Source organism: Gymnoscopelus microlampas, assembly GCF_963454915.1.
Source record: "Gymnoscopelus microlampas genome assembly, chromosome: 14".
In the NCBI taxonomy this organism is placed as follows: Eukaryota; Metazoa; Chordata; class Actinopteri; order Myctophiformes; family Myctophidae; genus Gymnoscopelus; species Gymnoscopelus microlampas.
Genome location: NC_139951.1, coordinates 42067067 through 42081092, shown reverse-complemented (window position 1 = coordinate 42081092; position 14026 = coordinate 42067067). Strand labels below are relative to the sequence as shown.

Here is a 14026-nt window from a genome sequence, read left to right as displayed (position 1 = left end):
AACGATAACGGTTTGCGGAGAGACATAAGCGAGAGGAGGAGTGTTTTTTTTTGTAGGTGTTTATTGTTTGTTCGTTCTGTTTAGCTAAATTAAAGTGTGAAAGGGAGAAACAAAAAGAGCTTGTGGGATTGTAATTCAGTGTCTATGTATTACCTGTCAAACTCTGTTTGTAAATGCAAACCGCAATTTCATGACTTGCCGTAAAACATATACTAGGTCCTTCCATGCTTAACGTTGCCGCGCTGCTTCGACGATGGGCTCTCGCCGTTCCTTCCTATTATTAGCCACTTGAACCCTAGTGTTCTTGTTCTGGGAAGGTCATATTATGCAAACATTATGCGAAAATAGCTGATCTACAAGCTCAGGGCGCTTCGTGTTGCAACGTGCTCGTCCTGTAGATCAGCTACTTTCCAGCGACCAGATTTGGGAGAGTGGGCCAAGGATAGAGCCCTTGGGGACCCCAGTTAACGAAGTATATAGGTTTTAAGTGGTTAATAATGAAAAGCTTTTAATCGCCGTCCTAGAAAGCAAAGTTACCCGATCAGAGTTTACAGTGCTGTTTCATACACCTCAAGCTACATTAACATTTAAAGATATGATGGAGCGTTAGAGGCCTAATTTAAAACAATTAAACTCTTTCCATATTTTTTTTTTATTACTTTTGTTTTGTTTTTCTTCAGTGTTATATCTGTCATGGTTTTTATGTGTTTTTTCCGCTGTCTTTGTCATGTATAGCTGTAGTGTGGAATGGAGAGGGTCCTCTTGCGCTGGAGTAACGTGAGAGAGAGAGAGAGTGAGAGAGAGAGAGAAGTACAGAGGTTGTTTTTTTTTGTAAAAGATGGAAAACTTTGAAGAGGACGATGCATGTGTCTGATGCTTTATGTAAGTCCTAAAGCCAAATGGACAAAATATACAGTATTATCAAATAAAAGCCAAATGTTTGAAAGAATAAACCCTGCCTTGTGGTATTATGCTATGAATGTATGTCAACTCTAAACTTAATTACTTACACGAATTGAACTTTGCGTGTTATTTCCTTTAACTTACTGACACGACGCCAGTAGATGCAGTGATTCTCAACCCTTTTAATTTCAAGGACCCTCAATTTGTTATGCCGTAGTAGAGCACGGACCCCAGATCTTTACCGTAACATTATCAGTGTTAATTTAACTCAGAGATGGAAACGCTGCGAGGCGTTGTGAGCTTGTAGATCGGCTATTCTCGGAGAGTCGGTGCAGAGGGAAAAAGAGCAGACCAAGTACAGAGCCAACGGTCAAGTTGACTAAATATTGAGGGTTTAATGGTTAACCATCTGAAAATAAACATTAGCATGAATCCAACTATCTATGAAATTTTTAATCTGCAACACAATTTTATCAAAATGTAGTGGGGGTCCTTGGCCTTGGTCCTTGGCCTGAAAAAACGTTGAAGACCCCTGCCTTAGGTATATCGTAGGGTTTAAGTGGTGAATAATATTAGAGTGTAGGGGAGGGAGGGAGGGCGTCTGTGTGTTGTGGGGAAAGGGGCAGACCGGCTGAGACCGATACAGTTTAAATGGATGTGGTGATCGACTCAACAGGGAAAGAATTTGAGAAATCTGCAGAGTGAGCCCAGAGCAGTGGTTTTTGTCATCTTGGTGCTCTCGTCTTCCCTAAGCCCGGTGCCAAACAGGACCATATAATGTTCATACAGTAGTGTGTCAGATGTGATTTCTTGTTTTCCTTAATTCCTTCTTTTCCCTCCCTGCATTGTTTTGCGTATCGTGATTTTGACTGGGTTGAGTCCATATTTTGAAAATAGCCGATTTACAAGAGCTTGTAGATCTGCTATTTTCAAATGGCTGAAATATATAAGGCTGAAGTGGTTAGTGTGTTTTATAATAATAATCAAACACTACAAAGTAACTAGTAACTGACGTTTTCATATAATTGTAGTGGAGTAAAAGTCCAATATTTTCCTCCGAGATGTAGTGGGGCAGAAGTAAAAGTATTGAAAATTGTTAATACTGAAGAAAGTAAAAATACCTCAAAATTGTACTTAAGTACAGTACTTGATTACATGTACTTAGTTATTTTACACCACTGGTGGTTGTCCATGATAGCGATAGACAATTTGTCTGTTACTGCAACTGCTGTCTCACATGCAGTCTTGGTGGTTTCCCAAGACACACCAAGGTGTGTGTCTTAAATGTAATACCAGTAAGTAGGTTGGAGAGACTGAATACCAATTGATTACTTATTTAATACTTAAGTGTGTTGACTCGAGTCTTATGGGTCAAACTGTTGCAAGAGTGCTCTGTTGAAACCCTCAAAGACTGCCTAGTGTCACCACCACCACCACTGCCAAGAACAGAGAGAGAACACCCACATCATTTCACAAAGGATCTTCAGAGGTCACAGTGGTGATGATGCAAGGTTGTCGTGTTCTCAGCACTGGTGGAAAAAGTACTCACATGTTTAACTTAAGTAACAGTGTCAATATTGCAATGTAGAAATACTCTTGTTACAAGTAAAAGTAGAACGTAGGCTACTCATTATGCAGAATGTCCCATTTCCCAAGTTTTCAAATGTATAAAGTGTATGCAAATCTTTTGAAATTAGCAGATCTACAAGCTCACAATGTGTCGCGACGCATTGTGAGCTTGTAGATCGGCTATTTTCAAATGGCCGAAAAATGTATATAGGGTTGAAGTGGTTAATGTATGTTTGGTCATAATAATCTAAATCTACACAGTAACTAGTAACTAAAGTTTTCAAATAGGCTTAATAGTAGTGGAGTAAAAAGTACAATATTTGCCTCTGAGATGTAGTGGAGTAAAATAAAAAGTACTGAAAATTGGAAATACTCCAGTAAAGTTAAAAAAATACCTCAAAATTGAACATAAGTACAGTATTTGAGTTAATGTACTTAGTTACTTTATAACACTGGTTCTCAGTCAAACCAAAATGATACCCTGGCCTTAACCAAAAGCAGACAGGTTACTGGAACAGGAGTTTTTCTTTCCAGGTGGATGTTGCAATTCCAAATAAATACAATTTAAAGTGACTCACTGACTGGCTGCAGTTACATTCAGGTGCCATGTGTAGACACATTCACACAGGTTTTGACAGTGGAGCCATTTATTTAAAGTAACGCTGCCATCTAGTGGCAGGGTGAGATAATGCCAACTTGCACAGTGGCCTCTTTGCGTTCTGCAGAAAGCATTGCCACTTGGCAGGCCTCGATTCCAGTGTGCTATAGGCCTTATGAAAGGAAATTATCCTGAGATAGGTTATAATGGAACTCAAATCAGCTGTAATAAAAAGCTTTTCTTTCTAATAAAAAAGTAAACAAGCTGGTTTATATCATCTCTAGCACTCCCTGAACAGTGGATTTGTCCTCTATGACAATGGCTCTCAAAGTGGGACCCAATGGAACCCCCATAGCATCAAAATCCCTTCAACCACTTTAGCACGTTTTTGTACTTCAACAATTAAAAATTAGCAACAACTAATTTGGAACATTTGACACAAATCTTCTCCTTTCACCGTTTCACAAATCAGGACTTGGTCATACAAACGTTTTCAGTCGTGATATTTTATTTTGCTTTAATCCATGTGATTCTCCACGCTCACTGTTGCTCTCATCAACGCTACTGTGGTCTGAACAGTCAGTCACAAGGTGTGAGCTGCTGGGGCCATGGTGGTGAAGGCTGTGACGCACTGATCAAAACTCCCCTTTCACAAAGTTCCTAGCCATGACCAATCACTGAGGGATGCTCTAACTAACAGACCGTAATGGTGCTGGAAAATTTAGTTTGCCCTTTTTGATTCGCTTCAATTTATTTCACATACAAAATAGAGCCAGACTGATATATCGATCGATCTGGCTGATATATGGGCCATTATTTGATCGGTATCATCAATTATGTAGCTGATATGTACTGATTTTTAACCACTATTTTGGGCTTTGTAGTCATTGTAGGCTATTTTCAAATATTTCATTTAGAAAAATTCACCAACATTGTATACGATTTTCATCATAATGCACGCTCACGGTGAGCTTGTAGATCGGCTATTTTAGGACACCAACTTGGGACTGGATCGCCGCTCCCTCCACTCCCTCCTATCTAGCATCAGGTTCTTGAGCTCTGCAGTGTTGCTGGGTCTGCTGTCATGCCGCAGTGTGTCTATAGGTAGATGTTGCGCCTCCTTCCCCTCCTAGCTGTGCTTTGGGTTGGCTCCCACAGGGCCAGTTCGTTCGCCCAGTGAGCCTCATCATTCTCTCCCTGACCTTGTCCGTGACCCACGGGAATCCCGTAGAGGTCCACCACGTTTCTGAAGTGGTCTGGCCATGTGACATCAAGTGCCATTCCTAACATTCTTGTAGACGCCATCCAAGGCCTTTCCCTGCTGTACTGTGAGCATCCATGTCTCGGCGCCATACAGCAGCACTGATTCCACTGTAACCACAAACAGCCGCCTCTTGAGGTCCACTCCCATCTCAGATTTCCACTCTCTCTTAATCCCCATACAAGGCATTCCAGGCAAGTGCCCTGCTCCGGACCTTCAGGTCCTGTTCCTTCGAGGCAGTCCAGAGATATTTGAAGTCCTCGACTATACCTCGAGCACCTGCAGTAGACAGAACCACCGGCAGTACCAAGGGTTCTGTCCTCCGTGTTGAATGAATGAATGCCGGGGGATGCCATTGTTTTTGTTTTCTTGGCACTGAGCTTGATCTTTCTGCACTCCATTTCTACTGTCAGTAGCACAGTAGTTCCCTTCCTTTCTCTGCTGTGTCTGAGACTACAGGGAAATGTCACCTGCATAGTCGAGGTCTGTGATCGGCTACAGTACGTTTTTCAAATTGATTAGAAAACGATGCACTTTTTAACAAAGAAATCGGTAATAGGTGGTCCATGACTCTCCAAAATTGGAACCCCTAAAATCTGGCTTCGGTTGGACTCTACTCTGCAATGAATACATACGTATTCATTGAGAATGTCATGGATATCACTATAAAGACAACTTATTTCCATTGTGGTCCATTCAAGCCAGGAATATAAAAATAGTAATACACAGCTAAAAGTCACAGCTGAGATGACTTATTATCCTTTCCACATAAAGACCCAATGAGTCGTCATAAGGTGGGTGATGATTGTACATTGGTTCTTCACCCAAGGGGATTAAAACTAAACTTCAAATGGATCAAAAGGGATATGCATGTCATATGTTTATTTACTTTGCCTTGCTTTGTAGTTTTTATACAGAAGGATGCAGTGTTTTGTTTTTAATGTAGCTTAACAGCATTATATTTTACCAGCTCCATAATGACGTGTTGAGGCGTCCCTCACCCATTTGGTCATGGTGGGGAACTTGTGAATGGGAAGTTTTGATCGGTGGTTTTGCCCCAGCAGCTCAGTCACACCTTGTGACTGTTCAGATGATCTGCGATTTAAAAATAGGTTAAACTGTAACAGATGTTTTAATCATCAAAACAACACGAATGCTTCAATCCAACGAGTCACATATTGTATAACAGCATTGAAGGGCAAAACCATTAAAAAGACCATTTCCAACATAGCTGATAGCAGCCATGTTGGATTTGAGGCCTTCACGGATTTGGTCCACACTTTCATAAAGGAAAAGGGGGCTAAATGTGTTATTATTAAAACTTCATAAATAACAATGCCACTGAGAAACCATGATAGATGGTAGATGGATGGATGAAGTGGGAGATACTACTGGCATCCATTGTGGTTTACTACTGTATCTTTTTTTGCCTGTATGACATCCCTTTTGATCCTCAAGTGACCAAAGAGGCACTCAGACATTAATTCTGTTCACTCATTTAACCTCTGTCTGCTGTGCCTCTTGGATTGTAATTATTGACACCAGTGAAGTCTCGGTGTGTTGATCGAATTTCCTCGTCTAATATAATCCCCTGCCTCTCATTATTAATGGAATTACAGGAGACATTTTGTATTTGTATAGTATTTGTGCAGCGCCTTTCCAGGACTCAAGGACACTTTAAAAGGCCTTAAAAGACAAAAACAAGACAATATTATAGGGTAGTAAAACATTTAATCCGGTAAAATCAGAATACATGTACAGATACCACTACAGCAAAGCTATACACAAGTGTCAAACCTAAGCAAGCTGTAAAAGCTTGAGAGCGGTTGTGTGAGAAAGTGTACATTCAGCTTTAATCTTTTACTAGTGGAGGATAAGGCACATAATATGCCCCTTCCTGGAGTTGGGTCACATCTCCAGTGTCACTCCCCATCACTTGTCCCTATACTATTAGTCCACTGGTTTTCAACCCTTTTCATATCAAGGACCATTTTTTTTCCGGCATTTGAGCCACGGACCACCATTTGATGAGATTCTCAGACCCAAAACTTTGAATATTTTGTTATCGTTGGATAAGATGTTTAACAATAATTTAACTCTTGAGAGTGTAAAATGAAACCAGATGGACCCGTAAGGGTCCATCTGGTTTCATTTTACACCCTCAAGAGTTAAATATCTGTAAGAGTCCATTTGATTACCAACTCTCCATCATTTAGCTGGGAACCACCTGGAACCCCCTCCAGGACCACTGGTGGTCCCCGGACCACTGAGAACCTCTGCTATAGTCCCTCCTCACAGCTTTCCTCTGCTGTCTGCCTCAGCAAGGAAACTCTACAAAGGGGCAGTAGACCACCCATCCTCCTGTCCAGTGCCCCGCAGGGCCGTTGTTCTGTTGTCTGGTGAGTTCTCTGAGTCCTGGCATCTTCTAAAGTCCTGTTGCATGAGTGCAAGCGCACTGAGAAATCAGGGGTGTTCATTTAACTCTGAACATGTCAAAACGGACCCGTGCTGGGTCCGTTTTGACACTTTCAGAGGAACGGACATCCGCCGATTTACAGTACAGCGCGTAATTAGGATTATGTGATAACCCTTGTATCGTGATGGTGTGCTTTGTTTGCGGGATGACAAAGTGCTCCATTCACAAGCGGTCACCCACTGGGGTTGAATAGACTGATAATTGTCTCCTCCAGTTCACACAGTCTTCTCGATTACAGGATCTGATCTCGACCTAGCATTTATGGGACAGTGTTAAAGCAGATTCTGTGATATATGTTACCCCTATTAGCACTGACCTTTGGTTAGCTACTATATGTTAACATACTGAAGACTGAGAGGAGAGAGGAGAGGATGTGCGATATGAATAGGACATGACAAAATGTTTATTGAGTGATTGTGAGTGACAGGGCTGTGTGTTTGCCTGACCTTGTGTGTGTGTGTGTGTGTGTGTGTGTGTGTGTGTGTGTGTGTGTGTGTGTGTGTGTGTGTGTGTGTGTGTGTGTGTGTGTGTGTGTGTGTGTGTGTGTGTGTGTGTGTGTGTGTGTGTGTGTGTGTGTGTGTGTGTGTGTGTGTGTGTAAAGCAGCCACACATGCATTCTGCTGGGTGTGGCTGAGCAGCTCTAAGTTGGGTCTGCTATGTCAGGCGTGATAAAAGGGAGTGAGCATGTGTGTGTAAATTGATAATCACTTCCAAGAATACATTAGCAACTGTGAGTTGCACACACACACACACACGGGGTGTGTGTGTGTGTACTCGTGTGTGTGTGTACTCATGTGTGTGTGTGTGTGTGTGTGTGTGTGAGTGTGTGTGTGCGTGTGCGTGGAGAGGGGCTGTGTGTACATATGTGAGTCTACTCATCTTAATGCTGTATTTGAAACGATGATTCAAAATGACTAGATTAGTTGTGTGCAATGCGTACAAATGAATGTTTGTGTGTGTGTGTGTGTGTGTGTGTGTGTGTGTGTGTGTGTGTGTGTGTGTGTGTGTGTGTGTGTGTGTGTGTGTGTGTGTGTGTGTGTGTGTGTGTGTGTGTGTGCATGTGTGCGTGCGTGCGTGTGTGCGTGTGTGCGTGCGTGAGTGCGCGTGCATGTGTCTATGCGCAAACTTGAAGGAGAGACTGAACTAAAAGCAGGAGAGAGAATTCAAGAACAAGGTCAAGTGAATGAATATGAGAGAGAGAGAGAGAGAGAGAGAGAGCGAGGGGGGTAGTGGGGGGCAGAAAGGAAGAGAGAGAGAGAGAGAGAGAGAGAGAGTGTGTGTGAGTGAGAGAGACAGACAGACAGACAGACAGACAGACAGACAGACAGACAGACAGACAGACAGACAGACAGACCAGTCAGTGTACAGACAAGGGGGGGAAGAACAGGCTGAATGCTGGCTGTCTTAGGGGACTTCACTGGGTGTAAAGCCCAAGGCTGTTTGCTGTGTGATGCTGCTCAATGTGACGCCGACACCAGAGGGAGGCATAAAGGGAAGCTACGTGTTGTAAAGGATGCTCTTGTGCTTGGATGTAAAAAGCCCTTCTTCTTCTGTTCCAAACTCAGTGGCGGCGGCGGCGAGCGGCAGCGTGTGGCGATGGGGTCTGTCAGCGAGCTGTGTGCCTCCAGCTTCCAGGCTTTTCTCTGTCCAACGGTGCGACTGATGATAGCACCTGCTGCTGCAGACACTGGTGGTGAGTGAGTGCTGCTCCATACCTTTAACCCATTAAGACCTGAGGCGATTCTTAAAAATGTTTTCTAAATCCCGACAGTTTTTTGAAAAAAAATTGAAAAAAATGTTTTCAAGAGTGAAAGTGACACAGATGCGTTCTAGGTCTTAATGGGTTTTAAACTCTGTCAAACTGCAGTTTTGGGCCTCGTCGTAATAGGAAAAAGTGTTGAAAAAATAACAAAAAACAAATAGTGATAATATAAAAATGGAAAGATTTGGATTTTTGTATTGATCATTTTGAGAGAAAAAAATCTTTAGAATTTTGTTTAAATGACAAAGAAAGCTCAAAATGTTAAAAGAAAATAGATTGGCTAGCGACAAAGTGTATTGGGCTTAGGTGGTTGATGGCAATACATACATTACAATACATATATAAAAGTTGTGAAAAGAGTACTCTGAACTGGTGAAGAAGAGGTTTTTACAGCGTGTGTCACAATGTAAAGGACTTTTTACATTTGTAATTGCTGCTCATAATTATGATGTTTGGCTGATGCGTTCTAGTTTCACCCAAAACACAGTGATAAGTGTAAGTGTAGGAATATCATTACAGTGCATCTGTTGACAGGCTCTCTGTCGTCACGTTTAAAGAGACAGTCACATGTGAAGGCTGGCTATCAGGGTTGTTGTGTTGCTGTGGTGATGTTCTCTGTTAGCAAGACAGAGAGGGTGTGTGTGTGTGTGTGTGTGTGTGTGTGTGTGTGTGTGTGTGTGTGTGTGTGTGTGTGTGTGTGTGTGTGTGTGTGTGTGTGTGTGTGTGTGTGTGTGTGTGTGTGTGTGTGTGTGTGTGTGTGTGTGTGTGTGTGTGTGTGTGTGTGTGTGTGTGTGTGCGCGCGTGTGTGTGTGTGTGTGTGTGTGTGTGTGTTTGTGTGCGTGCGTCTACTGTACTTGCATTGCTATGTTTGTGAGGGCCAAATGTCCCCACGAGCGGAATTTGAGAAATATGGCAGAAATGTTCAGAAAAAAACAATTTTCCTTGTCCTCACAACAAGTCAGGCTTACAATTACGAAAATATTCAAGTTGTTATGTTATGTTATGTTTATTTTATTTGACATGGACATCACACTTACATTGGACATCAAAATCAGACACAATACATGAACTTTCGGGGCCGGCCAGGTATAGATTAGGGGTTAGAGTTTGGATTAGACATTTAAAGGTCAGGTTTAGGGGTTAGGGTTACAGTTATGCCAGATGTATACTCACACCAGAAATAGCAGATCTACAGGCTCACAATGCATTGCAGCGTGACACCGCGTCAGATCCTGTTCTGTCAGTGTGTGACATATGATGTCATCACACAGGTCACACATCCATCCCACAAACTCTGACATCATTATCAGACATCCCAGGACTGGCAGGTTGTTTCTGTATCTTCTTCTTTTCCTTTCGGCTGTTCCCTTCTCCATCACCCTGTCCTCTGCCTCCTATTCTTTCACACCAACTAACTTCCATCCATATATATCCTCTTTGGTCTTCCTCTATAGGCCTCCTGGCCGGCAGTTCCAACCTCAGCATCCTTCTACCGATATACTCACTATCTGTCCTCTCCATGTCCAAACCATCTGAGTCTGGCCGCTCTGGTATTATCTCCAAAACATCTAAAATGGGCTTTCCCTCTGATTGTCTCTTTGTATCTCTGTATCTCTGTATCACCATATTTGCATTAACAACATGAACCTTAGATTCCCTATTCTGGGGTGAACATTCAACGAAAATAGCCGAACTGCAAGCTGACAGCTCTGCTATTTTCGGCGAAGACGAAGAGATTTGGTGTACAGTATAGCGAGACATTTCCCTCCTGCTACCACGACAAAGAGTGCCCAGATAATAATACACTCTAAAATGCACTGACCTTTGGTTAGCTATATATTAAATGAGTAATGTCAGACAGAAAGCGCTGTGAGCTTGTACAGTAGATCGGCTGTCTTTGGAGAAGAGAGTTGGTGTTGAAGGAAAAAAGCATATTATAGAGCCCTGGATCACTGGGTGACTCCAGTCAACTAAATACTATACATTTTTCATCTGAGATTTGTGTAATACTTTCCTCATTCAGCCCAGCCCGGCTGTGGCCTGTGGCAGAAAGTTGTTCCCATTTCGTGGATAAACTCTTTAGCTGTGAGCCATGGATGGCTTACGAAATATTTGCAACATTCTTGTGATTCTAATGACCACCGCGTTAACCCTCCCCTTACCAAAAGTGTTGGGTAACATTATCACAGTGGTTGTCACTGTGTTAATTGCAAGGACGCATGCATGCATGCAATTGCAAGGATGTATGCAGTGTGTGGTATGCATTAGTCCAGTGGTTCCCAAACTTTTTTCGCTCGAGACACAAAAGAGAAACGTTTGCCCGGGACCCAAACTTATATCAGATCTACAAGCTCTCAACGCGCCACGTTGTGAACTTGTAGATCTGATATTTTCACTACTTCTTCAAAATTGTTTTATTATGTATTTATGGAAATTATTCGTTTTTTAAATTTTATTTATGACATACCTTTGATTGATGAAATGTTGTTTTTAATAATTGTTTTTAATTGATGAAAACGTATTTCTTATTTTTTATGTTTTGAAATAATATATATGTATATATTTTTATTAATGTAAAGAATTTACTTGCGATTTAAGTTGCGACCCATGAAAACTGGTCTGCGACCTAATGATGGGTCCCGACCCACTGTTTGGGAATCAGTGCATAACTCTGAGAGTATGCAGATCTGTAAGGTTCCATTTGGTTCTCAGCTGGGGGACCCCCTGGAACCCCTCACCTCAAGGACCCCTTTGAGAACCAGTGGATTATCAACAGCAGTTATTGTCTGCCATCCCCCCTCGCCCCCCCACAACCCCCACCCCTCTACATATCCTGTTTGTTCGTGTCCGAACTCTAAATAAAGCTCTGATTCAAGCACACAGCTGCGATCCCCTCATCTTTCCCTCTGCCTCTCCGAGCTCACCATACCACTTCCTCCATGGATGAACCTCACATCTATCCCTGGATGTACAGTGCACACTAGTTTAAGAGGTCCCAACCTTTCCATGCCAAGGACCCCCATAGCCATGGGCTTTCATTTTACTCTGCTTTCCAATTAGCCTCCCCCTGCCCCCCTCCCATTTTGAAAACTGCACTGCATTATTTGAACCATCTATCCAGACCTCTCAGGTCAGTCTGGGGACAGGTCCTATATACTTTCTGAACCCAGGGGTCCAGGGGTGTCATTTTGGGGTCCCAGGGAGATGGCAACTGCACGCCACCCTCTAGTGACGTGTTCATCTTTAACCTCAAATTCAGTTTTTATGTGTATTTTCTCTGATTTGTTTTTGTAGATTAATCTTATTTTAGATTGGCGCTGCTGAGTGCATCCCAATCCACGCCCGTCCATCTGCACATGTTATAGAAGCGTGTTTTGTCTGCAACCATGCATTCATTAACCACTTGCAACCTGGCGTCCCTATGGCATGTCACTATAGGTGAACATTGCAGATCTACAAAGCTCACAACGCATTGAGGAAGAAGTTATATGGCTGCTTATATCTAACCTTTATATCATACCATCCCTTATAATACTTTTACAATACAGTATGATATTTGTCAGCTTGTAAGAGCCTCCACTAGGCCTAATAGCTATTGTTTTGGTACAGCCTATCTTGTTATGGTTCAGTTTGTCCTTCAGGCAGCTCCAGTATAACCATGATCTCTGCCTTGTGCTCGAGGCAGAACTACCGTACCACTGACATGAGTGTTAATGTACTTCTGACCATGATATCATGTACATAAAGCATATCCACCTCCACCTGGAATATTGTATTGACTCCTATGTGCCTTATCGATTGCTGATTGATCAGAATTCCACGACAGCATCAAGTGGTTTGTGTTTTTTGTGCTCTTGTCTTGTCTTGTCTTGTCTTGTCTTGTCTTGTCTTGTCTTGTCTTTTCTCTTTTGTTTGTGCTTTCGTTTTATGTTTTTGTGGCTGCTGTGGCTGGTAATCCATCCTGTGACATTTGAACACAGTTGAAGGCCGGGCCTGTATGTGAAAAAAATAATCTTAAAAAGCCCTATTTAAAAAAAGAACAGGGCTTAAGTGGTCACTTTCCATTTTGGCCACCCTCTAGGGCGTGCCATAGCTGAATGGTTAGAGAGTCCGCTTGCAGAAGGCAAAGGTCCCAGGTTCGGTTCCAGACCTCAGCAATGTGTCAAAGTGTCAAACTGAGCAAGACACTTAACCCTCTAACTGCTCCCCAAGCACCTCACACCAACGGCCACTCACTGCTGCTAGGATGTGTAAAATGCAGAGGACACGTTTCACACATGAGCAAATATAAAGTGACAAATAACGCCCTAAGGTGCTTTACAGTTTTTGCTGAAATGACGCCTCTAGAGTCGGAACGTGTTCAGGTTTTATGTAGAGAATGTACCGATAAAAAGAATGACCTTCCCGATACCGATTCCGATACCCATAACTTGCGTATTGCTCGATGTGCCGATCCGATACCAGTGTGTAATAAAAAATAAAAGAATCTAGGACAGTGGTTCTCAGTTAAAGTGAAGTCCAGGGATCCTCTGAGTTCCTTGACAGGGTTCCAAATGGACCCTTATAGGTCTGTAACTCTGAGAGTGTAGCGTACACTCTCATAGTTCTTGAAATTTAAAAGTTTGAGAACCACTATAAGGATCTAGGAATAAACTATATTTCCATTAATAATTGTTAAAGTGCAGCTACAAAATAATAAAGTAAATGCTAGTACTGTAAGAGTATAAAACAGTAGTGCAACATCAACTGAAGCATTCAAAAGACAAAATAATCGATTACTGTAAATTACATTATCATCATGTGATAAATTACGTTATCGGAATTGGCATACTCACCGATACCGATACCAACTTTTAGGCAGTATCGGCAGCTTTTCCGATACTCGTTTCGGTATCGGGACAATTCTAGTTTTCTGCTCCACATATCTGGAAGTTTGGAACAAACTTCCAGAAAACTGCAGGTCTGCTACAACTCTCAGTTCTTTTAAATCAAAGCCTGAGTATGTGTGTTGTAGCTGTTGCCTTTTTACTGAGGTTTTTGATTAACTTTATCTTAATCTTTAATCATTTATTTTAGCTTATTCTTATCTTCCATTCTCTGAACTATTTAATAACTGTTATTCAAATGTCATATTTTGTAATGTGTTTCTTTTTAAACTTTGTTTTAATGCTTTTAAGCAATTTGAATGTGCTAGATAGCCTGGCTACAAATAAACTTGCCTTGAACAAATCTCAAAAGTTGCTCTTAGATATATATGTTTATACATCAAACAGTTGTCACTGTGTTCATTTGGAGTTCCATATTCCTTTGAAGTCTCATTCATACACTGAGGCTTGTGTGTCATTAGACTCTACCCTGTGGTTGAGAGAGAGAGAGAGAGAGAGAGAGAGAGAGAGAGAGAGAGAGAGAGAGAGAGAGAGAGAGAGAGAGAGAGAGAGAGAGAGAGAGAAAGAGAGA

The 14026-nt window shown here is 42.0% G+C and overlaps 1 protein-coding gene across 1 annotated transcript in view; it reads left to right on the top strand.

Annotated features, from left to right (window-relative positions):
* The first annotated feature begins 8063 nt into the window (after window positions 1-8063).
* Window positions 8064-14026, top strand: part of cyth1b (cytohesin 1b) — a 30919-nt gene continuing 24956 nt past the window's right edge. Inside the window, exon 1 of the mRNA XM_084078501.1 lies at window positions 8064-8500. Within this exon, the coding sequence (XP_083934627.1) occupies window positions 8200-8500 (301 nt within the window). The 5' untranslated portion in view covers window positions 8064-8199. The remainder of the gene's footprint in view (window positions 8501-14026) is intronic.